At 35.8% G+C, this 23,717-nt stretch overlaps 1 protein-coding gene across 2 annotated transcripts in view; it reads right to left on the bottom strand.

Annotated features, from left to right (window-relative positions):
- Positions 1-23,717, bottom strand: part of Rnf19a (ring finger protein 19A, RBR E3 ubiquitin protein ligase) — a 48,450-nt gene that overhangs the window by 10,723 nt on the left and 14,010 nt on the right. For both annotated transcript variants that reach the window (XM_042672923.1, XM_042672925.1), the window contains exons 3-5: positions 12,057-12,265; positions 4,598-4,742; positions 3,834-3,996 (exon numbers count right to left, since the gene is read on the bottom strand). In XM_042672923.1, the coding sequence (XP_042528857.1) occupies positions 3,834-3,996; positions 4,598-4,742; positions 12,057-12,265 (517 nt within the window). The remainder of the gene's footprint in view (positions 1-3,833; positions 3,997-4,597; positions 4,743-12,056; positions 12,266-23,717) is intronic.

Genomic DNA, 23,717 nt, shown 5'->3' with positions numbered 1-23,717 from the left:
AAGTAATTTGCCCTTTAACAGTAATTTGCTTATGTATAGACAGTGATTCAATAGATTTTGTGTTTTCTGTTAAAGTAGGAATGGTGGAAAAATATAATCATAATACCCAATGCATATATGTGAAAATGGAACTTTAAGAAACCTGAGGAGATGGGTAAGACTGGGATAAATAGGAGGAGGGGGAAAATGATGGAAGGGTGGCACTGATCAACATGCGTTGTATATATAAACCCTTTTCTACAACTATTTAATGATAATTTTGAGTAGTACAACTGTGTATTTAGAAAAGAAGTAAGAATATTATTTCAACACAGTTGTTAGTGGGTTATTTCACTAACAGGAACTTTAGCATTCTATAAGTTTCTTTCTATGTAAGATTCTCTGATTTTTGCTCAAGGCTAGTGCTACAGTGCCAGTTCTGGTTTTCTGCTGTTAACTGAAGGTAAGTCTTATGGACTTTCCTGCCTCTCTGGCTTTGAACCATGATCCTCAGATCTCAGCCTACTGAGTAGGGATTACAGGGATGAACCACCAACACCCAGCTCCAATTTTTTAAAATTTGAACTTAAAAAGTAGTGGAGAATGGGGGGGAGGGGTGGTGTAGCTGAGGAAGGGGAAGGGGAAGGGAAAGGATGGTAGGGGAAAAACAAAGGAGGAGGCAACAATGCTGGATAAGAAATGTACTCATTACCTTGCTCATGTAACTGTAACCCCTTTGTACAGTATTTTCACAATAAAAAAGTTAATTGAAAAAAGTAGCATAATAAAACAAATACACAACTAGGGGTTTTCTCAAGAACATTTTTGTCAAAGAAACAAACATAAATAGATGATTCAAAATTCTTTCTTCAAGAGGTAGAGAGTAAGCTGGGCACCAGTGGTTCATGCTTGTAATCCTAGTTACTTAGGAGGCTCAGACCTGAAGATTGTGATTCAAAGCCAGCCTGGGCTGAAAAGTCCATGAGACTTTTTTTTTTTTTGGGTCCGGTTGTGGGGCCTGAACTCTGGGCCTTGGTGCTGTCCCTCAGCTCTTCAGCTCAAGGCTAGCACTCTACCACTTGAGCCACAACGCCACTTCTGGCTTTTTTCTTTTTGCTTATGTGGTGTTGAGGAATCGAACCCAGGACCTCAGGCATACAAGGCAAGCGCTCTACCACTGAGCCACCTTCCCAGCCCCTCCATGAGACTTTTATCTCTAATAAACAACCCAGAAAAAGTTGGAAGCAGCACTTTGGCTCAAGTAGTAGAGATTCAGGGACAGTGGCCAGGCTCTGAGTTCAAGCCCAGGGCCAGCCAAAAAAAAAAGAGAGAGAGAGAGAGTAAATAATGACTACCAGATAAGAAGCGTATGTACTTAACATCTTTATACAGTTTTGCTATTAACAAATAGAGTTTAATATCACCACAAAATTGGCTTATGAGGTTTTATATAACTTGGAAATAGCTCAGTAGCTGTTTTTTGGTGTCAGTCCTGGGACCTGAACTCAAGTTTTTCACTCAAGGTTAGCCCTCTACCGCTTGAATAACAGCTCCATTCCTGGCTTTTTGGTGGTTAGTGGACATACTAGCCTTAAGGACTTTCCTGCCTGGCCTTGCTTTGAACTGAGATCCTCAGACCTCAGCTTCTTGACTAGGTAAGATTACAGGCATAAACCACTGGGGCTTAGCAGTAGCTTTGTTCTTAAGGTTTTCAAGGGCTAATGCTAATATAGAAAATTTTTCTCTGTTTTAAGATACATTCAAAACAGCCTCAAAAATATTCTAGCATAAAATATTTTACTTGCAAAGAATATTAAGACAAAGCATAACAAAAGATCATTGGTGGTTATTTGAAAAGCTATAAAATACTATTAGTCTTGTATGAAAGATGAAACAGGCTGGGGGGGGTGCTGGGCTAGGCATGTAGGAGACAAGGAACATTTCTTGACCCTAGTCAAAATTCTGTTTCCCACTACTGACTGTATTTCAAGGAAATAAGTGACTATATTAAGTTCATGGAGGCAGAAATGGAAGATCTTCTCAAAGTCCTTTTCATATCCTTCAGTATGAAGTTAATTCTTGCTCTTTTTCACTTGTACTTCTATGAAAAATAATACTAAAGCAGACCTAACACAAAAGCTACAAAACCTTGCTAAAGGAGGCTTGTACCTTAAAAATCAATGTTCAATTACAGTAATCCATCCCATTATACACTATTTCTGGTTCAATGTAATTGTTTGCCACATTTCCTACTTTTTTATTATAAATGAAGGCTCAACTTTTTAGTAATTCATTGACAATAGGTTTTCCTGTCTGGTTTAGATCCCTAAACACAGAACAGAATGGAAAATAAATTCTTCTACTTCCAGCTGTATGGTAACTAACACAGGGCAATAAATAACCTCTTCCTATAAGAATGTGCAGTATAATCGTTTTTCTATTTCCTTTCTACTTCTATTTAGAAGTATACAAATAAATAGTTTCAGCAAAACCCTGTTTTGGTTAAGTACATTAAAATTATATCCAGTCTCTATTTGGAGATTTTTTTTTAAATTTAGGTTTTCTGAACACCAGACCCTAAGTTCAAGCCCTAGAACCAGTATAAGCAAACAAATAAACATCTTCTGAAACATTTAGCTTACAAATATTTGTTACCATCAGTCTCAGAATTAGTTATTTTGTTTTGTTTTCTGTTTTTTGTAGTGCCAGAGCTACATACTCTGCAAGTGATCTACCACTGAGCTGTATCCCAACCCCCTAAAAGTAATTAAAAAAAACTAGTATACATGTTGTTATTTTAAAATATGCCTTACTATAAATATAATATAAATTTAAATATTATATAGAAATTATAGAATATATAATATAAATTCAAATAAAAACTTAAGATGTTTTACTATAAAATGTCTTCAATTAAAAAAATGCTATCTATTATATAGAAGAAGATCAACCTTACTGAATTTGTCCCTAGAAATCAGACATAGAATAAAAGGAAATAATTTAAAGGGAAACATTCTGACTCAACACGAAAATGTTCTAACAAATCATTTTTGTTGTAGTTGACAAAGGGAGTGTATCCACTTACTAGCCACTGACTCTTCAAAAAGAAGATCTGTTCTACTAATGAAATATAATTCAGCAATCACAGAGCAGTAATAATTAATAGTAAGTACAATCTGAGAATATACTATAAGCATATTTACTAATAGCAGGACTTTGAACTAAAGCGGAAAAAATTAAAGAATTGGCTAACTATTCTCTGTCTCTGGGCGTGCATTAATTAGTTATTAACTGTAATTTTGAAACAATCTCATATACCTGTTTTTACAGTGATATACCCATATGAAGAATGTCAAGTGTATACTCTTCAATACTTGATGCTTAAAAGTTATTTGTCTCTTCCTCTCTACTACTTACGCCACACCTATAGACCTTCTTGTTTTAGTTTACTCTTCAGATAGGGTTCTGAGATATTTTGCCTGGCCTAGACTAAGATAGCAATATTACCTTCACTTCACCAATAGCCAGGTTTACAGGCATGCATTACAACATCAGACTTGCTTATGAAGTAGTGTCTACCATTAGTTTGGGCTGGCTTTGAACTGTGATCCTCCTTAATTCACCTTCCATTCAAAGTTGGTTTTATACTGCAAATAGACTTAAGATTTTATATTCAGATTGCTTTTGTATAAAATCAATATGCATATATTAGATTATAAGCACTAAAATTATGAAAGTTCTTTTATAATGAAAAAACTGTTGTCTAAAAATAAGCAAAACAACAACAAACCCATCAATAAAAAAGACAAACCAAAAGGTTTCTAACATGCTAGCAAAGAAGTATGCATTTTTACCTTACGGCCTACATACACAGGAATGCCAATAATCATTGCAGGAATAGCAATGCCAGCTATTAAAGCAATTCCTACAGGGGCACCAACAAGGGTTCCCAGCTGCCATAAGATCTTCTTCTTTCGGCTCCAGGGTTTCTTTCCCCAAAAAGTACAACCTGATGGACTAAAGGGAAAAATTGTAATGTAAAATAACTTGTAAAAAACTTTATTCAGTTTTTTATACTTAGTTCTTCCTCTCTCACTTTTTTTTTTTTGCATTTTGAGTTCACTAAAGCTAAAAGATAACATACAGTATATTAACTATAAACTGAATTAATAGAATATTGCTATATGAAATTCAAAATTTATCCCTCTTCCTCCATAATGCTCAAAACCTTAAAATCTGAAAACTAAATAAATGCACACTTAAGCTCTGTTTTAGGCATGCAATTATGTGATTATAATATAACTTCAGTTTATGGTTTAAATAAGGAAATTCATATATGAGAAAATTAAGACATAGTATAATACAAAGGGCATTACATACAAGCATTCTATTTCAACAAAAACAAACATAGGAATTTCCGTTTCCTATTTTGACTAGTTATAAATTCAAAATGACTGATGTAATAATTGGATACCAACTTTTAAATTATTGAAACTAAAATAAAATCCATCCTTTTAAATTCCTACTTAAAAATATGCCTAGTTTTTTTCTGAAAAGTACTTTTACAGTGCAATACAAAATCATATGCATTTATAAGTAACACCTGCTATAAGCTTACCTTAGATAATGTAAATCAGAGATTTCTTTCATGCACAACCAACAAAACTCACAACCACAGACAGCACATGTCATGTGATTACAGCTCCCATCATTCATCTTTATTATATAAGCAGCACATCGTGGACATGGCTTTATATCATCAGCTATTAGAAACAGAGAGACATCAGGAATAGACAGATATCTGCTAAGTATATAAAACTGATCTAAAAATAATTTTCAGTAGATTATCAATTGTAATACTGACAAAAGAAATCTTAGTATGCATAATTCATTAACTGACAATAGTATATAAAGTTTCTCTTCTTCCTTTCTTAGAGAGGTGAACATTTTCAAACACATTTTCAAACTAGTAACAGAAGAATAAAAAAGAAAAGAGAATCAAGGCAAATTCCGAACTTCACTAAGTTTGTCTAGTCCAGATACCATAGCTGCTTTCTCTTAAGTGTTATACTCTGAGGCACTATATATAAAGCACTGTTCATTTTTCTCTTCTAAATAAATGAACTATAAGTACTTTAAAAATAATACTCAGAATCCCTTGAGGAAGCAGATTTTCCCTATATTTTACTTCATATGACAGTCTGCAGAGTATACTTACAATAAAGGGTTCAAGAAGTAAAAGATTAATGAAGGGTTACTGTAAACAGGGAAAGCAATTTCAGCATAAAAGCAACCATTGTTAGTTAAGCTCATGACTGTTTTTCATTTGTTGTCTGTCTTTTCTATTCATTTATTCAAATGTCAGTGCATGCTCCTTATATGGTTAAATTACACAATGGTGTAATTATGGTATCAACTATAATCAAGTGATAGATAACTTTGAGAACTGATGATAGAGTAAGTTACATACTATTTGGAACTTTAGCAGTTATTTAAATAGTAACCTATAGTTATTTTACTAGTGGATAGCTTAGTTTCCAATTATGCACTCATAGTTTAGCAAAGATATTTATAATGCTATACAATGAATTTGTTCCAATTTTTTTTTTAATATTTTAAGCACTAAGCTATATCCTATTTTCCCTTCTACAAGTTTTATGACTAAATTTTACCTGTGCTTATCAGTGAATTCAGGTCTCCTTAGTGCTTTTTTTCTAGGGCCAATTGGATTTTAACTTAAGAACTAGAACAACACAATGTTTCAACAATGTAATAAATTTTGAGCAAACTACTAACTCTCGCAGCCAGACCAAGACAAACGATACTAACTAGAATACAAAAATTTTAAAATCTCACCTCAGTTAGAATGGCCATTATTAAATAAACAAATGATAATAGAGGTTGGTAAGAAAGTAGCTAAAGGGAAACCCTAATATACTGTTGGTGAGAATGTAAATTTGTTTAATCACTCTGGGAAAAAATGTAGAGGTTCTTCAAAAAATTAAACATAGAACTTCCCTATGATCCAGCAATTCCATTACTGGACATTTTACCCAAAAGATTATAAACCAAGATACAGTAAAGGCACTAGCCCATCCATGTTTACTGCAGCACTGCAGCGCCATTCACCATAGCCAAGGTGTGGAATTAGTCCAGATGCCTCTCAATGGACAAATGAATCAAGAAAATGTAGTATATACACAGTAGAATTTTACTACTCATCTATTAGAAAGAATGATATTGTTCCATTTGTAAAAAAAATGGAAAGACCTGGAAAAAAATGATGTTAAGTGAAGTCAGTCAGACCCTGAGGGACATAGGAAGAATGTTTTCCCTTACATGTAAAAGCTAGATTTGGCTTATAAACTTGTAAGTAAATAATCTGTGGGTGGTATGTAAGTATATACAAACGTATTAACTGAAATATGGTAGATTCAAGGGAAAACTCAAACAGGATAATTCCTTAGAGAAACAAAGTTAAAGTTCAGCAAAATAAAACACTAAGAAGTGTGTGGGTAAAATGGGTAGAGTTGGGGTCAAGGGGAAAAAGGTAGACAAATGAAGAGAGGGAGAATGAGTCAAGAATCCAACGCATATCCTACAAAATTAAGATGAGTAAGGGGGGGGGGTGGGCAGAGGAGGGACAGGTAAGAATGATGAAGATATATTGTATTCATAAACTATTTTGTTCAATGGCAACTCTTTTGTACAACTACTTAAAGATAATAAAATATACAAAACATTGTAAGTCATTAAATGATACAAAGAACATAGTCTGTATTAAAATTTTGTGAACACTAGGGCATAAAAATATTTTAAAATTTGATATAACATTTCATATATCAAATAAAAGAAATACTAATCCTATATGTTTAAGCAGTGTATGAACTGATAAGCTTCCTCACACCAGTCTATACTCAATAGTACTGACATCTCAATTAGAAGTAGGAGTAAAGGCCCTCCATCTTTGGAAAAACAACACCATAAGCAATGTATTTTTCATAGGTTTCTTCTTATAGCTGTAACCACCTTTACATTTGGTGTACATATTTATCTATGATAGGCTGTTTGGTGTGCTGCTGTCTCTTTCTTCAAACTGACAAATTTTAGAAAATGAATTTACCATGAATATGACATAATGAAAAATTCTTTCAAAATAGTCTCATAATGCAAGTAGTTCTCTTTCCCTTTTCCCTTTTCTTGAGAAGCTAAGTTCAAATTTTTAGTTTTTTTATAGATTACATATTAAAAAAAGTGAACACATGGGCTGGGAAGGTGGCTCAGTGGTAGAGCACTTGACTTGCATGCATGAGGCCCTGGGTTTGATTCCTCAGCATCACATAAGCAGAAAATGCCAGAAGTGGTCCTGTGGCTCAAGTGGTAGAGTGCTAGCCTTGAGCTGAAGAGCTGAGGGTCAGCGCCCAGGCCCAGAGGTCAGGCCCCACAACTGACAAAAAAAAAAAAGAAAGAAAGAATGAAAGAAAGAAAAGAAAAGTGAACACAACAGGGTCATGTACTCTGAACTTTGATTTCTGAAATGCAAAAATGCATGTACTATTTTAAATTTTCAAAACTATAAGGAAAAAATTTAAATGGTACAAATTCAAAATAAAATCTATTTTATTAAATAATCATCTTGAGAGGCTATATTTATTCTAACAATACTATTTTGCTCAAATCAGTTGGGAAGTTCTTCAGAACTGTATTCCAAACTCTATTTTTAAAAAAATCTCTCTGAATATCATATAGTTCACTCTAAATCAATTTTCACGATTCAACCTGGTATGATACTCTTATTGTTACTCTAAAAGAACTGTTGGTCATTCCCACTACACTGTCAAATTAAACTGGCTCTGAATTTACTGAATTACAATGTTGTGCCAGTAAAGCATTCCATTGTAGCAGCGCTGAAATGATGACTACTTTGAGGAAGATCAATACTTGTTCATAATGTTCATTTAAAATATAACAAAAGCCACTTCTATGATTTTTTAATTTAATGATGAGACATGCTCAAATCCCCAGCAGATAGCTCTGCTTCTAACATTTGCCTGTCTCATATAGCAGAAACACTTACTGTGAGCCAAGAAAAGTTGAACTCAATAGACATAAGCTTTGTTAGTATCTATATTTTATTTTTTATTTTTTCTCTTTTTTTTTTTTGGGTCCGGTCGTGGGGCCTGAACTCTGGGCCTGGGCGCTGTCCCTCAGCTCTTCAGCTCAAGGCTAGCGCTCTACCACTTGAGCCACAGAGCCACTTCCAGCTTTTTTCTTTTTTGCTTATGTGGTGCTGAGGAATCGAACCCAGGGCCTCAGGCATGCAAGGCAAGCGCTCTACCACTGAGCCACTTTCCCAGCCCTTATTTTTTATTTTTTGTGTCCGGATGTGGGGCCTGAACTCTGTGCCTGGGCACTGTCCCTCAGCTCTTCAGCTCAAGGCTAGCGCTCTACCACTTGAGCCACAGCGCCACTCCGGCTTTTTTCTTTTTGCTTATGTGGTGCTGAGGAATCGAACCCAGGGTCTCAGGCATGCAAGGCAAGCGCTCTACCACTGAGCCATCTTCCCAGCCCCAGTATCTATATTTTAAAGATAAGACAAGGTCACATTAGAAGAAGCAGAAAATTCCAGATTTAAATCCAAGAAGTCAAATTGCAGAGTCTATTCTCTTTTACTCTATATGTTTGATGTCCTGTGGTCAATAAATATCCCAGTTCAGAAGAGAGTATCACTTCTATGTGAGCTACCTAATGATGACTGCTGACTCTTTAGGGAATAGTTCAGATATATTCTGTTCCTCTCTTAATTGCTTCTGAACACATACCCACAAATTATTATTAATAACTTTGAGTTTCACTCAAATCTTTATGAAACAGAAACAAATTAGTAAGCAAACAAGAATGAAAATCCAGATATATTCTATATAATATTAAACATTAAAATTCCCTGGAAGCTTAAATAAAACCTTTTCTCTAATCACATCAAGTATATGAAAATCAGAATATATTACTGGTGGAATATGTATTACTTTCATTACAAATTTCTGTATCTCCAAGTTTTTTTCCAGTCAAAATCAAGGAAAATATTTTCTAAGCACTGCAATTTCAATGAGCAAGGAAAGATATGTTAATAGAAAATTTATTTTTTGAATATTTAAAGAATATTGAATTCCTGGCCAAAGATACCTTAAAATTCTTAATGTCTAACTAAAGTCTGATTTATATTCTTATTCCTGGATTAGATGTGAGAGAAAGCAATCCACGAATTCATGTGGAATAATAAAGACCCTAAAGAGCAAAAACGATCCTTAGCAGGAAGATCAGTGTTGGAAGATTATCAATACAAAATTTCAAACTCTATTACAAAGCCATAGCAATAAAAACAACTTGGTAATGACATAAGTATAGGCTTGAGGATCAATGGAACAGAATATAAGACCCAGAATCAAACCCACAGATCTCCACCATCTAATATTTGATAAGCCAAAAATACAGGTTGAAAGAAAGACATGGGGCTGGCAAATTGGCTATCCATGTGCAGAAAACTGAAACTAGACCCCCTACATATCACCCTGTATTAGAATCAATTCTAAACAGATCAAAGACATCAACATAAGGCCAGATACCATGAAAATATTACGGAGGCAGGGGTAGGGAAAAGCAGTCGGACTCCGAGGCACAGGAGGAAACTTCCTAAGTAAAGATCAAGAATCACAACAAATCAAAGACTGGATAAATGGGATTCTATCAAACTGAAGAGTTTCTGCATGGCAAAGGACACAGCAAGATAAACAGAAAATAGAAGATCCACAGAACGGGAGATTTTTATCAGCTATACATTAGACAAGGGCTTCATATCAAAAAATATATTAGAGTTAAAAAAAATTACCCCCCCCCAAAGTAAACTCAAAGAAACAACCCAATTAATAAGTGTGCTCAAGATTTAAAGAGAGACTTCTCAGAAGAAGTAGTGAGAATGGCCAATAGACACAGGATATTCAACATCTCTGGCTATAAAATAAATGCAAATCAAAGCAACATTGAGATCCCACCTCACCCCAGTTAGAATGGCCATTATCAAGAAAACTAAAAATAACAAATGTTGGCAGGGATGTGGCCAAAGAGAACTTTACTACATTGTTGGTTGGTGTGTGAACCTGTTCAGTAACTATGGAAAACATTATGGAGGCGCCTCAAAAGACTAAACACAGAAATTTCTATGACCCAGCAATTTTATTCCTGGGTATTTATCCAGCAGAACACAAACAAGGCTACACTAAAGCTACTAGCACAACTGTGTTCATTGAAGCATTGTTTACCATAGCCAAGATGTAATCAACCAAATGCCCCTCAGAGAACAGATGGATCAAACAAATGTGGTGTATATAAAACACAATGGAATTCTATGCATCCATCAGAAAGAATATTATACCATATGTAAGGAAATGGAAAGGCTTGGAAAAAATATTACATAAAGTAAGCCAGAACCAAAGAAACACAGGTTGCACAATTTCCCTCATTTGTGGTAACTAGAACGGGCCTATAAAGCTCCAAATAAACACACTGGATGGCAAAAGAGAAAAAAAGGGGAAAAAATAAACTGGGATGTGATAAATTATACAAGTTTCTTGGCATTCACATAGAGACCAAAGGAGGATATTCTTAGGAGAGGATTACATAGGCAGGATAACCATGTGCATCTGACCATATAAAATAATATGTATCAAAATGAATTCCAGAAGTGGAAACAAGAGGTTTTTGTTTTTGATTTGTTCCTGTTTTTGTTTTCTGCACTTTTTGTCTTGTTTGTTCAGTTATCTGTCTTTAGGAAAGTTAAGTGGAGGGCACAGAAATGGTAGGACAAAGGATGAACAAATGCAGCAGTGACAGTGTTGAAAATGAACTATTTTGTGGGTGGGGACAGGAGGGAAAAACTGGAGAGCGAGGGGAAGGAGTGACATTGTTCAAAAAGAAATGTAGGGCTGGGAAGGTGGCTCAGTGGTAGAGTGTTTGCCTAGCATGCATGAAGCCCTGGGTTCCATTCCTCAGTACCACATAAACAGAAAAAGCCAAAAGTGGTGCTGCGGCTCAAGTGGTAGAGTGCTAGCCTTGAGCAAAAGAAGCTCAGGTATGGTGCCCAGGCCCAGAGTTCAAGCCCCAGGACTGACAAAAGAGAGAGAGAGAAAGAGAAAGAAAGAAATGTACTCTTTTTTTTTTTTTTTTGTCGGTTGTGGGGCCTGAACTCTGGACCTGGGCACTTTCCCTCAGCTCTTCAGCTCAAGGTTAGCGCTCTACCACTTGAGCCACAGTGCCACTTCCGGCTGAAATGTACTCTTTATCTGGCTTATGTAACTGTAACTCCTTTTGTATGTCACCTTTACAATAACAAATTTTAAAAATGTATTGCCAAAAATATTGAAACAAAAATGATTCCAAAAATAAATATTGTTTTAAATCTTTAAAACAATAATTTGTGCTATTTACAAAACCAGGAGAAATCTACAGGTGATAGATTCAAAGTTAATATTAGAAATATCTGCTAAGGTTGGCCTGTGATGCCTTTATAAACAACTGGTTCCAAATATCTTTATACATAATCATGACATTTTCTTGTTTTTAGGACAATAAAATCTTACCAGTCTAACACCACTTTCTTACAGGAAGAACAAGTGCTCCTGCGACAGAAAACCACTATAAGACACTTCTTAAAAAGCAAAGGGAATGCCAGGCACTGGTGGCTCACACCTGTAATCCTAGCTACTCAGGAGGCTGAGATCTGAGGATTGCGGTTCAAAGCCTGCCCAGGCAGAAAAGTCTGTGAGACTCTTATCTCCAATAAACCACTAGAAAACCGGAAGTGGCGCTGTGGCTCAAGCGGTAGAGCGCTTGCCTTGAGCTGAAGAGCTGAGGGACAGCGCCCAGGCCCAGAATTCAAGCCCCACGACCGACAAAAAATAAATAAATAAATAAAGCAAGGGGAGCACAGCTGATGAGAGTAATTGAATACTTCTTTTTACATTAAATTACTAGGCATTCTGTATGTGTCAGATATCTTATTAGAAAAAAAGAAAACTAAATACCTGCTGCTCCAGACTCTTGACTATAGCTAATAGATGAAGAACGGATAGTCCTTAGACGTAAACTCTGGGCTCTCTCCTGCCGAGCAGCATCGCAGGTCTGGTTTGGATGCCAAATCTGCTTACAGTGGTAGCAGAACTCTGTTCCACAGCCTTCTCGCCCACAAGTTAATTTTGGACAGCTGGCACATCCAAATGCTATCACAGCATATCTTGAAAGAACAAAGAAAATGATTTAAAATGTGACATAAAACAAGAGCTAAAAGTAATGTAAAAAAGGTATTATTCCTGAAATTTTCTTTGGCATTAGGCAAACCATCATAGACCTTAACACTATCTCACCAATATGAAAATGAGAGAAAAATGAACAGTCTACAAATGAAGATACCCAAGTAACCTTAAAGCATTCTTAAAGCTCAAATTTTACTTTTACAAGTACAACTATAAATGTTTTAAAAATATATTGTTTTAGTAGCATATATACACCAAGAAGTCTTGGTGTTTGGTCTTTCTGGTGTTGGAATATTAATTTTCTTATTTATTTCTTATTTTCCACAATTACTTTTAAAATCAGCAAAATGAAAAGATAATGATTAAAAATGTAATGAATCTGAATCAGATATATCTCTCAGCTAATGGCATATTGCACTAACATAAATTTTGTGATTACCTTGTAATTTATGTATTAATTTTTTCTTTGTGTGTATGTGCATACTGGTACTAGGGTTTGCAGGGCCTGGGCATTGTCCCTTAACTTCTTTACTCAAGGCTTAAGTCTTCATTTCCAGCTTTCTGCTGGTTAATGGGAGATAAGTGTCTCATGGACTTTTCCTGCCATGGGTAGCTTTAAGTTTGAATTACAATCCTAGATCGCAGTATACTGAACCTTCTAAGTAGTTAGAATTACAGGTGTGAATCACTGACACCCTGTCATTTTCACACTTTAATTTCTAAACTGCATGGTGAAATGATCATTGGTATTAGTCTTCTACCAAAAAGTATACAAACTGAAATTCTTTAACTGGGAAGTAGATTGGGTGCTTTTGCTTTCAAATAAGGTGACTAAGAATGGTAGAGAGCCTCAATTCCCGTTCTCTTGTATCAATATTTTTGGTACTTAAATTTTTAAGATTTAAATTCAGGGAACTGTTAAGAATTTGTCCTACAGAAATAGAAGTTTTTTGACATGAATATTCTTAGCAGCTTTATTCATGGAAAGAGTGCAGATGTCCTCTAACAAGTAAACAATAAAAGTATGGTGCATAAATGTACATCATGGACTATTGCTCAACAATTAAAAAAATTACTAACACAAGTAACTTGGATGAACCTGTGGGGAATTATGCTAAATGAAAAGTCAAGCTCAAAAGTTAAAACTATATGCTTCTGTGACAAAATTTTAGAAATGCAAAAATTGATTAGTGGCTGCTGGGAAAGCAGGAAGTTAATCTTGTTGTAAAAGAACATGATCAGGCTGGAAATATGGCTTAGTGGGAGAATGCTTGCCTAGCATGCATGAAGCCCTGGGTTCGATTCCTCAGTACCACATAAACAAAAAAAAACCCAGAAGTGGTGGTGTCGCTCAAGTGGTAGAATGCTAGCCTTGAGCAAAAGCAGCTCAGGGATAGTGCCCAAGACCTGAGTTCAAGCCCCAGGACTGGAAAAAACCAAACCAAAACAAAACATGATCTTTGTTATGATACTTTGGTGATAGCTATATAAACCTACACATGATAATACACATCCATACACAAATTAGTACAAATGGGAAAATGTGGATAAAATGACTAGATTTTATCTATGCCCATGTTCTTTTTTTTTTTTTTTTTGGTTGGTCATGTGGCTTGAACTCTGGGCTTGAGCTCATCAACTGAGGGCTAGCGATCTACCACTTGAGCCACAGAGCCACTTCTGGTTTTCTGAGTGGTGTAAGAGTCTCACAGACTTTCCTGACCGGGCTGGCTTTACATGATCCTCAGATATCAGCCTCCTGAGTAGCTAGGATTATAGGTGTGAGGGATCGTTGCCCCACTTTATGCCAATATTCTTATGTAAGTGATAATTATACTGTCAAATTGTTCTACAGCGTTGTCAAACAGTGTGAAGAGTATGCAGAATCTATTACTTCTCATAACTGCATGTATAACTATAGCAGAAAAACTTTCAATTACAGAATTTCTAAATGTATCTAGTTTGTGTGTGTGTGGGGGGGGGGGCGAGTCATGGGGCTTGAACTCTAAGCATGGGTGCTGTCCCTCAGCTCTTCAGCTCAAGGCTAGCGCTCTACCACTTGAGCCACAGCGCCACTTCCTGTTTTGTTTTGTTTTGTTTTTTAAAAGTTGAAAACAAACAAGTACTACTTATATTTAAGAGTTGCTTTAAAAAACAACAACAAACATTTCCTTCTGCCTGGAAATGTACGGGAGTTTTCTGGGCTCTTCTTGTTACTGGCACTAAAAGCTGAATAATAATGGTAACTGAGATTTTATCAGGTTTCAAGATAATATAAAATTATGCAAGCTTTTACGAAACAGGAAGTTCTTTTATTTTTGATATGCTGTTCCCTAAGTAGGTACTTCACTCTTTAAACTTTACATCTTAAATTCTACTTCACTTTTGATAGAATTATCTAACATTATCTACCATGTTTAAACAATATAGAATTAAACACAATTTTAAATCACTAAAATAAGTTGGTAAAGCTAAGCTTAAGATAACTTACTTTAATTCCAGAAAAAAGACCCTGTACTTTGTTTTCTATTAGTTAAGAATCTAAAATGTCTATGATTTAAAGTACAGTCTTTACATAAATCGGTGATTACAGTGAAAAAGAAAAAAAAACTCTGAGGTTCCTTTTATTGAAGGAAGGAAAAACTAAAGGGGGGCAAAATGGGAAACCGTATGACTGCTAGAAACATTGCAAGCACCAACAACTTCTTAAAACTGGTCACAATTTACAAAGCCAGAGAGAGGTTTAAGCTAGCTGATGAAAATTCCACCAATCTAATCTCTCCTCAACCAAGTCTTCCACACATAAAATATAATGTCATAAACTGAGTATTCAGTTCAAATCAGAATCAGCTTAGAGTTTGGCCTCATAAGCAAATGACTGCTTCAATAACAATTCCAGCATTTTTGTAATTGTGATTCATTAAGGATTATGTGATTGTAAAAGTTATTATCATTTTTACATCAAAAACTTAACAGCTGACAGTGACTGCCTTGTAATCATTCCAGCACTTTTAAATCTGAGGCAGAAGGATGAAGAGTTCCACAGACCATACTAATCAACAGAGTTGAGACTGTTTCAAAAACATAATACAATAACAACAACATCAACATAGATTGAATATTATTATCTTAAAAAAACAAGTATTGGTGTGCATTGTAGATATGGCAGTAGAAATCCTTTACAATTTTAGTAGATACTAAAGTATAAATGTACATTATGTGGGCTGGGAATGTGGCTTAGTGGTAGACTGCTTGCCTTGCATGCATGAAGCCCTGGGTTTGATTCCTCAGTACCACATAAACAGAAAATACTGGAAGTGGCACTGTGGCTCAAGTGGTAGAGTGCTAGCCTTGAGCAAAAGCAGCTCAGGGACAGTGCTCAGGCCCTGAGCTGAAGTGCCAGGACTGGCAAAAAACAAACAAACAAACATTATGTTATGGGTTGAGAATGTGGCTTAGTGATAGAGTGCTTGCCTAGCATGGATGAAGCCCTCAGTACCACATAAACAGAAAAAGCCAGATATGACACTGTGGCTTAAGTGGTAAAGTACTAGCCTTGAGCAAAAGAAGCTCAGGGATAGTATCCTGGCCCTGAGTTCAAGTTCCAGAACTGGGGGGAAAAAAAGTACATTATGTTACAAGAGTAAAATACTATAATCTTTAAAGATGATTGAAAAACCAAATTAAGTTCAAATTTAGCTTTAAAATAAATAAGAAAATAATACAGTTAATATGAATACTGAAAGTTTTCAATAAATTTAGAAAAAAATATTGAAAATATATTTATAAAAATATAGATTAATTCAAATTAAGTTATGTATTGTAATTATAACTTTTGTAGAAGATTGTGTTCATATTACTAAACAAAATTTTCAAGAGCATTTTTGTCTTTTTATATATTTAAAATGATCTTTAAGTGGTTGTATAAAGGGGTTTCAATTTAACATGGAATAACACACACGCATACACACACACATACACACACACACACACACACACACAGGCATGCATGCACGCACGCGCGCACACGCACGTGCGCTCACACAGGTCCTGGGACTTAAGCACAGGGCCTGGGCGCTATCCCTGAGGTTTTTTTGCTCAAGGCTATGGTTCTACCACTTGAGTCATGGTTCCACTTATGATTTTTTGGTGGTTAACTGGAGCTAAGAATCTCACAGGCTTTCCAGTCCTGGCTGGCTCAAATTGCAATCCTCCGATGTCAGCTTCCTGAGAAACTAAGATTATAGGCATAACCCACAGGCACCTGGCAAGAGTTAACAATGTGTGTGTGTGCGCATGCGTGCATGCGTGTGCCAGTCTTAAGGCTTGAAATGTTCAGGGTTTGGGTACTGCCCCTGAGCTTTTTTGCTCAAGGCTAATGCTCTACCACTTGAGCTACAGCTCCGCTTCTGGCTTTTGTTTGTTTCTTTCTTTGTTTACCTGGGTTTCCTGAATAGCTAGGATTACAGGTGTGAGCCAACAGTGCTTGGCTAGAACTAACAATTTTTTAAAATTTATTTTATTTTATTGTAAAGATGCTGTACAGAGGGGTTACAGTTACATGAATAAGGCAACGAGTACATTTCTTCTCAAGCATTGTTCCCCTTCCCTTGTTCTCCACTATCCCTTTCCTTCCTTACTCCTCGCCCTCCCCCCCCTTCCCCCAAAGTTATAAAGTTCATTTCTAATATACTGTCTTGTGGGCATCATTGTTGCAATGGCCCATCGGTTGTGGGGCTTGAACTCTGGGCTTGGGCACTGTCCCTGAACTCTTCAGCTCAAGGCTAGCATTCTACCACTTGAGCCACAGGGCCACTTCCAGTTTTCTGGTGGTTAATTGGAGATAAAAGTCTCATGGACGTTCCTGCCCAGGTTGGCTATGAACCGTGATCTTCAGATCTCAGCCTCTTGAGTAGCTAGAATTACAGGGGTGAGTCACTGGCACCCAGCTAGAACTAACAATTTTTAACTGATGATTTAGACTCTATGTCTTTCAAGAAAAAGTCTTTTAAGCAAGTTCTTCAAATACTAACAAGGAGAATTAAAAGCAGACTGTCAATTATGACCTTCCTATCCATAAAATTATGGAATCCGTATGGCAAGAAAACAGAAAATGTGAAACATGCTTTTCAACAACCAAACTTCCAGCCTTCTTTTAAGATGATTTCCAGAAGTGGAAAGCCAGAAGTGGTACTGTGGCTCAAGTGGTAGAACACTAGCCTTGAGCAAAAGCAGCTCAGGGACAGTGCCTAGACCCTAAATTCAAGCCCCAGGACCGGCACAAGTTTAAAAAAGAAAGAAAGAAAATGATTTACAAATGGACAAGATTTCAGATTCATCCAAACTTTGTATCTAAAAGTGTATTGCCTTATAAAATACATTATTATAAAACTTTATCCTGAATTTACCTATTTTGCTATGAACAAAAAGTACTGACATTATTAAAGTGACTGCTTACATACAACTATTAAAATATGAGTTATAATTATCAGGGCAAAACAATAGTTGACTGTGTAGGAAAATTATCATTCCTACATTATGATGTCAAACATTTAATACTGATTACAAATTTCTTTTTAATAAAGTTATATATATATATTTATATTTAGCCTCAGACTTAAGATCTTTATTTAGCCTTGACTTAAGATCTACCCATTCATCATTCGGTCAAAATATGGGCTTGATGCATCTCAAAAATTACTATTTAAGTCAAGTATAGTAGTGTACATAGATAGTCCAAGCCTCTTGGGAGGCTGAGGCAGGAAGCCCATCAGTTGAGATCAGGAATTAAGCCAAATGAAAAACAATGAGATCCTGTCTCAAAAAAGTAAAATAATCTTAAAAATAGAAGGATATAAAGTGTGTGAGATTTAAATAAGGCAGTATTTAAATAGTGGGATAGATACGTTCGGCTAAAAGGCTTCAGCTACTTGAAAAACTTAACCCTGCTGTGGAGTAGGAGAGATAGGAAGTAAGTGGGAAAATGGAAAGAGACTACAAAAGGCAATCTTCCTTGAAGTATTTTCCATTATTATTAAGAGCTGTACCAAGAAAAGATTCAATGGTCAAGTTATGGAAATGTGAATAAGCCTATTTTCTGTTTTATACTAGATTTTGCTGAAGAATTTTTAAATCAGCTTGCATTAGTTATATAGGAGGTTTCACATTAGATTTTTACATATTCACAATATATTCCAATCAGTCTTACCCCCTTTATCACTTTCTCTTCCCCCTTACTAAAATAATTTTTAACACAATAAATAGAACGTTTTATTTCCTGAATTTATTTGGCCTTGATTTTTGTTTTGTGGGAGAGGGTATTAGCCTTTTACATATTATACTATTGATAACACTGAGGCATTGGGATTAGCAACTAGGATGGTATATTCTACAAGTTCCTTTTGAAGGAACAAGAAAGGGGGAAAGAACAGCCAACCAAATGTAATCTTAAGAAGATATTATGGTCTTAATAAATGTTTTGATATTTGATGTCGGTATAATTTGTAGAGGAGCGGGGGAAAAACAAGTCGTTTAAGGATACAGGTGGACCCGTTGCAACAATGAGAAGTATAAGTTGTCATGTCGAAAACGAACTTTACAACTTTGGTGGGGGGGGAGGGGGAGGAGGATTAGGTGGGGGGGGCGGGGGAGGCTGGGAAGGGATGTGAAGGGCAAACAAAGGAGGAGGCTGCAATGCTTGATAAGAAATGTACTCATGGGGCTGGGAAGGTGGCTCAGTGGTAGAGCGCTTGCCTTGCATGCCAGAGGCCCTGGGTTCGATTCCTCAGCACCACATAAGCAGAAAGAAAAAAGCCGGAAGTGGCGCTGGGGCTCAAGTGGTAGAGCGCTAGCCTTGAGCTGAAGAGCTGAGGGACAGCGCCCAGGCCCAGAGTTCAGGCCCACGACTGGACCCAAAAAAAAAAAAAAAAAAAAGAAATGTACTCATTATCTCGCCCATGTAATTGTAACCCCTCTGTACAGTATGTTCACAAAAAATTTTAAAAAATAAATTAATTAAAAGAAATAATGAAAAAAGCCATGCACCTGTGGCTCACACCTGTAATCTTAGCTACTCAGAAGGCTGAGATCTGGAGAATAGAGGTTTGATGCCAGCTTAGGAAGAAAAATCCGAGAAACTACTCTCAATTTAACCATTAAAATGCTAGACTTGAGGCATGACTCAAGAAGCAGAGTGCCAGCTATGAGCAAGCAAGCCAACTAAATGTGAGTCCCTGAGTTCAAACCCAATATTGGAAAAAATAATTAAGTGGGAGTACAAGTTAAGTTTTACAAAAGCATAAGGCTTTCAACTGACTACCTTTAAAGAACAAAGAAAATATAACCACAGTATCAAAATTATTTGATTCAGTTAATGAGAAAAGTCAAGTTTTATACAAGAATCAAGAGGCTCATGCTTCTATTTCAGGAATTTCTGTCATTCCAATGGAAAAGCAGTGACTAACCTGATTACTATCTCTGGAATATCTAGATGAAAGTAAGACAAGAAATGTACTCATTACCTTACTTATGTAATTATAACCCCTCTGTACATTACCTTTACAGTAAAATTTAAAAAAAAGTAAAGCTCATCTCCTGATTCCCTCTTAGGATATGCATCCTTCAGAAAGGAGGCATTCTGTTCAGCTTTACTGCAAGCTGGAAGAGAAACTTATAGATGCTCAGACTACCTGAGACTAACTGGAGAAGCCTGTCAAATTTAGGGATTGAGGATTGGTATTTTACCTGAATATCTAGAAAAGTATTTTCTTTAGTCAACTACGTAGTAAAAGAAAAATCAGTGTCTCTATGTCATATGTTAATACATTCTGAACAAGGGTGTAAGGTGAAAAATGTTACTTCTTAACCAACTCCCTAAAGCATACCAAGAATTGTAATAACAATTAATAATGTATAAGTAGTATAAATTGAATTATGTTAAGATGTATCTGGTCTAATTTTATGGTTAGGAAGAAAACTAAATTAGTAAGAACAAACTCAGGGTTAGGAGCGATGGGTGACAATGTTGTCAGACACTTTGTATTCATATATTCATATACTGTTTTGTAGAATGGGAACTTCTTTGTACAACTACTTGAAGATAATAATAAAAATATAAATAAAATTAAAAAAGAACAAACTCAGTTCAAACCATTAACTCTCAGAATATTTTTATGAATGTCTGTTGAATCACTAATCATCAATTACAAGTACTGAAACATTACGGATCCTTATATACAAGACCTGTTTTCCAAGTACTAGTTACTTTCTTCCAAGTACTTGTAAGAAGTAACACTTTTCACCTCTGGAGAAAAAGTTAAGTCTTTGGCCTGTGCAAATATTTTAAAGGTTAACCTATAAAAGTATTTCTAGTATGTCAAATAATTGTCAAGTTTTGGAATTCTTTGCTGAATAAGATATAAAACAGGACATATACATTTTTAATTCTATCCCAAACTAATGGCCTCATTTTTCTTAATCCATTAAAAACAGTATCCTCTTCTCAACTAGTGTTATCACCGAACGCCATTTATATGTTCTAAAAAACCAGTTTGATACTACGTAAACCTAATTTATAGTTTATTATATTACACTAAATAAAGTATAGGGTAGTATGAACTTCTTATGCCCTTGTAAAGGGTAAGAGGACTTATGTTTTGGTGTAAAGGACAGAGTCAGATTAGTTCATTCAATAATTGATTTGTAACCACAAAAGAAAGCAAGTATTTAAAAGTGCTGGAGTGCCTACCTAATAAGCACAAGGCCCTGAGTTCAAATCCTCTATTGCCCCTACCTCCCATCAAAAAAAAAGAAAAATTAAAATGGCAGAGTGTGTGTATGTATGTGTGCATATGCTGGTACTTGAGCTTGAACACAGAGCCTTGTGCTTGGCAGCCAGGCACTCAAGCATTTGGGCCACAGTGGTACTCCCGGCTTTTTGCTAGTTAATCAGAGATAAGGGTCTCATGGACTTTTCTGACTAGGCTAGCTTTGAACTGTGATCCTCAGATCTCAGACACTTTAAGTAGCTGGTATTACATGTGTGAGCCAACCAGCTCCTGGCTAAAAAGTCAACTTTCTGTTATCTGCCTAAAACATGCAAATGAAGGCACCAAAGCAGAAAGTAATCTGGTATTTTTTATCTGAGACAGGTTCTCCTCTCCTCATCTTTTAATTTCCTAACCCTATTCTTTTTCCTAGCCATAATGAAAGTTTTCTCTGAAACTGCAAGGACTGCTATGTCCTACAAACAGGCCAGCAAAAAACTCTTTCGTTAAATCAGAGCACAACACTCAGATCTTTCCGCCTAAGCCTTTTCTTAAGGCAAATTTTTGGAAACAATTTCCTTTAAACAAATTTAATCTGTCTTCTATGAAAACAGTATTAGGTCAGAAATCTTAAGATATCTCCAATATAAGCTAAGTCACTAGTCTTTCTTACTCTAAGACAGTGTGTTAGGCATGTTTAAACAAAATTAATGCCAGATAAAGAAAATGACCAACGAAAAAGGAAAAATTCCTAATTTCTTATCATTTCTGGGAAGGGGGAAATCTTTCGTGTGTACAGTGAAGGAGGTTAAATGCTATGTAAACAGTAATGGTCCTAGCACTGTGGATACAGATTTCTATGAATGATTGGTAATGTTCAGGCATTTACCAATTTTTTTTATGTGAGACTTAAGTAAATGGAATTTTAATTTAAAACGTCCTTCTTTTGAGTTCTAAAATTTTCTCCCTGCTCCTATTATCTCTATTTTCTGAAATGGGACTTACTCTGCAGCCCACACTGGCCCAGAACTCTAAATCTTCTTGCCTCATCCTCCCTAGTGTGGGGATTTTAAGTATGCATCAGGATGCTTCTTCCATCTTAAAAGGTTTTAATTACTTCTGAGGGCAAGCCATTTTGTCTTTTGTTATTAAATCTTTACTACCTAGCACATTAGTACATTAAATATTTGAGTGTTAAAATGGGGACTAGGTAGAGTTGAGTGATAGATCACTTGCCTAACATGTACAAAGCCGCAGGTCAAGCTCAGGTACTACAAAAACCAAACCAAACCAGATACTTAGGAAATGAAGATGAGGGATATTAAGTGAGAGCTATGAGAAGTTTACTGTGTAGGATTAAAAATCAACTTCACAGGGGTGGAGTACAAAGTTTAGTGGCAGAATACTTCCCTGGCACGTACAAGACTCTGGGTTTCATACCCAACAACAACAACAAAATTCATCCTAATCCTTGTAACATGATAGGATAGGAATCCAAAATCAGGTTTATACATGTTCATAATAAACAATACTGTAACTTTAAATAAGGCTTGTTTAGTATGATGTCTTCAAAATACACATACAAGCTTAATGTTAGTGGATGAGATTTTCTACATTAATACCAACATAAAACCTACAATATGATCGAATACATGAAATATATGTTCTTAACTAGAGAGCCAGTATAAACCAAAAATGTGTGTGTGTGACATGTTTTCTCTGCCTCTGTGGGTAAGATTATTGACAACCATCAACACCAAAAATTAATCAGTAAAGAGTAATTAATCAAAAATTAATTTAGTCAAATTAATGAAGGGCAATTCCATATTAAGCTTACATATTAAGCCTGATTGTTTTCATAATAGTTACTATTTAACTAGACATTAACATTTATCTTCTTCAAAATATTAACATAATGAAACATATTACTTTTGAAAAATAAAAGTCTCAATGAAAGAAAAATTTTCAAAACTATCGCAAAGTAGCTGGGCATCCACGGCTCAAATCTGTAATCCTAGCTACTCAGTAGGCTGAGATCTGAAGGACTGTAGCTCAAAGATAGCATAGGCAGTAAAGTCTGTGAGACTCCATTTACAAAATAACCAGCAAAAAGCTGACCTGGGGGCATGGCTCAAGTGGTAAAGTGCCAGTTGGGTAAGCACAAGGCCAGGTTCAAACTCTAGTACCAGCAAAAATACCACCAAAGTATTAGTTTCTGAAATATCATACATCCAAGAGTTTATAAAGAATAATAAAATAGGGGGTTGGAGGTGTGGCTCAGGTGGTAGAAAACAAGCCAATGAGCAAAAGCATCAGGTACTGAGTTTGAATTTTGGTCTTGGGGTAGTGGAGATGTGGGAGAGAATAAGAGGCTAAGCATGAATAATTCAGGCCTATAATCCCAACTACCGGAGAGACAGAGATCAGGGGGATTACAGTTTATGGCTAGCCCAGGCAAAACATTGGCAAGATCTCGTATCAACCAATAAGCTGGTGGCATACATCTAGAATCCCAGCTTCCTTGGAGACTAGGGTAGGAAGATCAAGGTTCAAAGCCAGATTTGGGTAAAAATGTGAGATCTTTTCTTTAAAATAATTAAAGCAAACAACAGTTCAATTAGCTGCATACTTGCCTAGAAAATTCAAAACCCTGAGTTCAAACTCTACA

This window comes from Dipodomys spectabilis, unplaced genomic scaffold (genome assembly GCF_019054845.1).
Source record: "Dipodomys spectabilis isolate Male_0828 unplaced genomic scaffold, ASM1905484v1 ptg000783l, whole genome shotgun sequence".
NCBI lineage: Eukaryota > Metazoa > Chordata > Mammalia > Rodentia > Heteromyidae > Dipodomys > Dipodomys spectabilis.
This window is presented reverse-complemented; position numbering and strand designations above follow the sequence as displayed.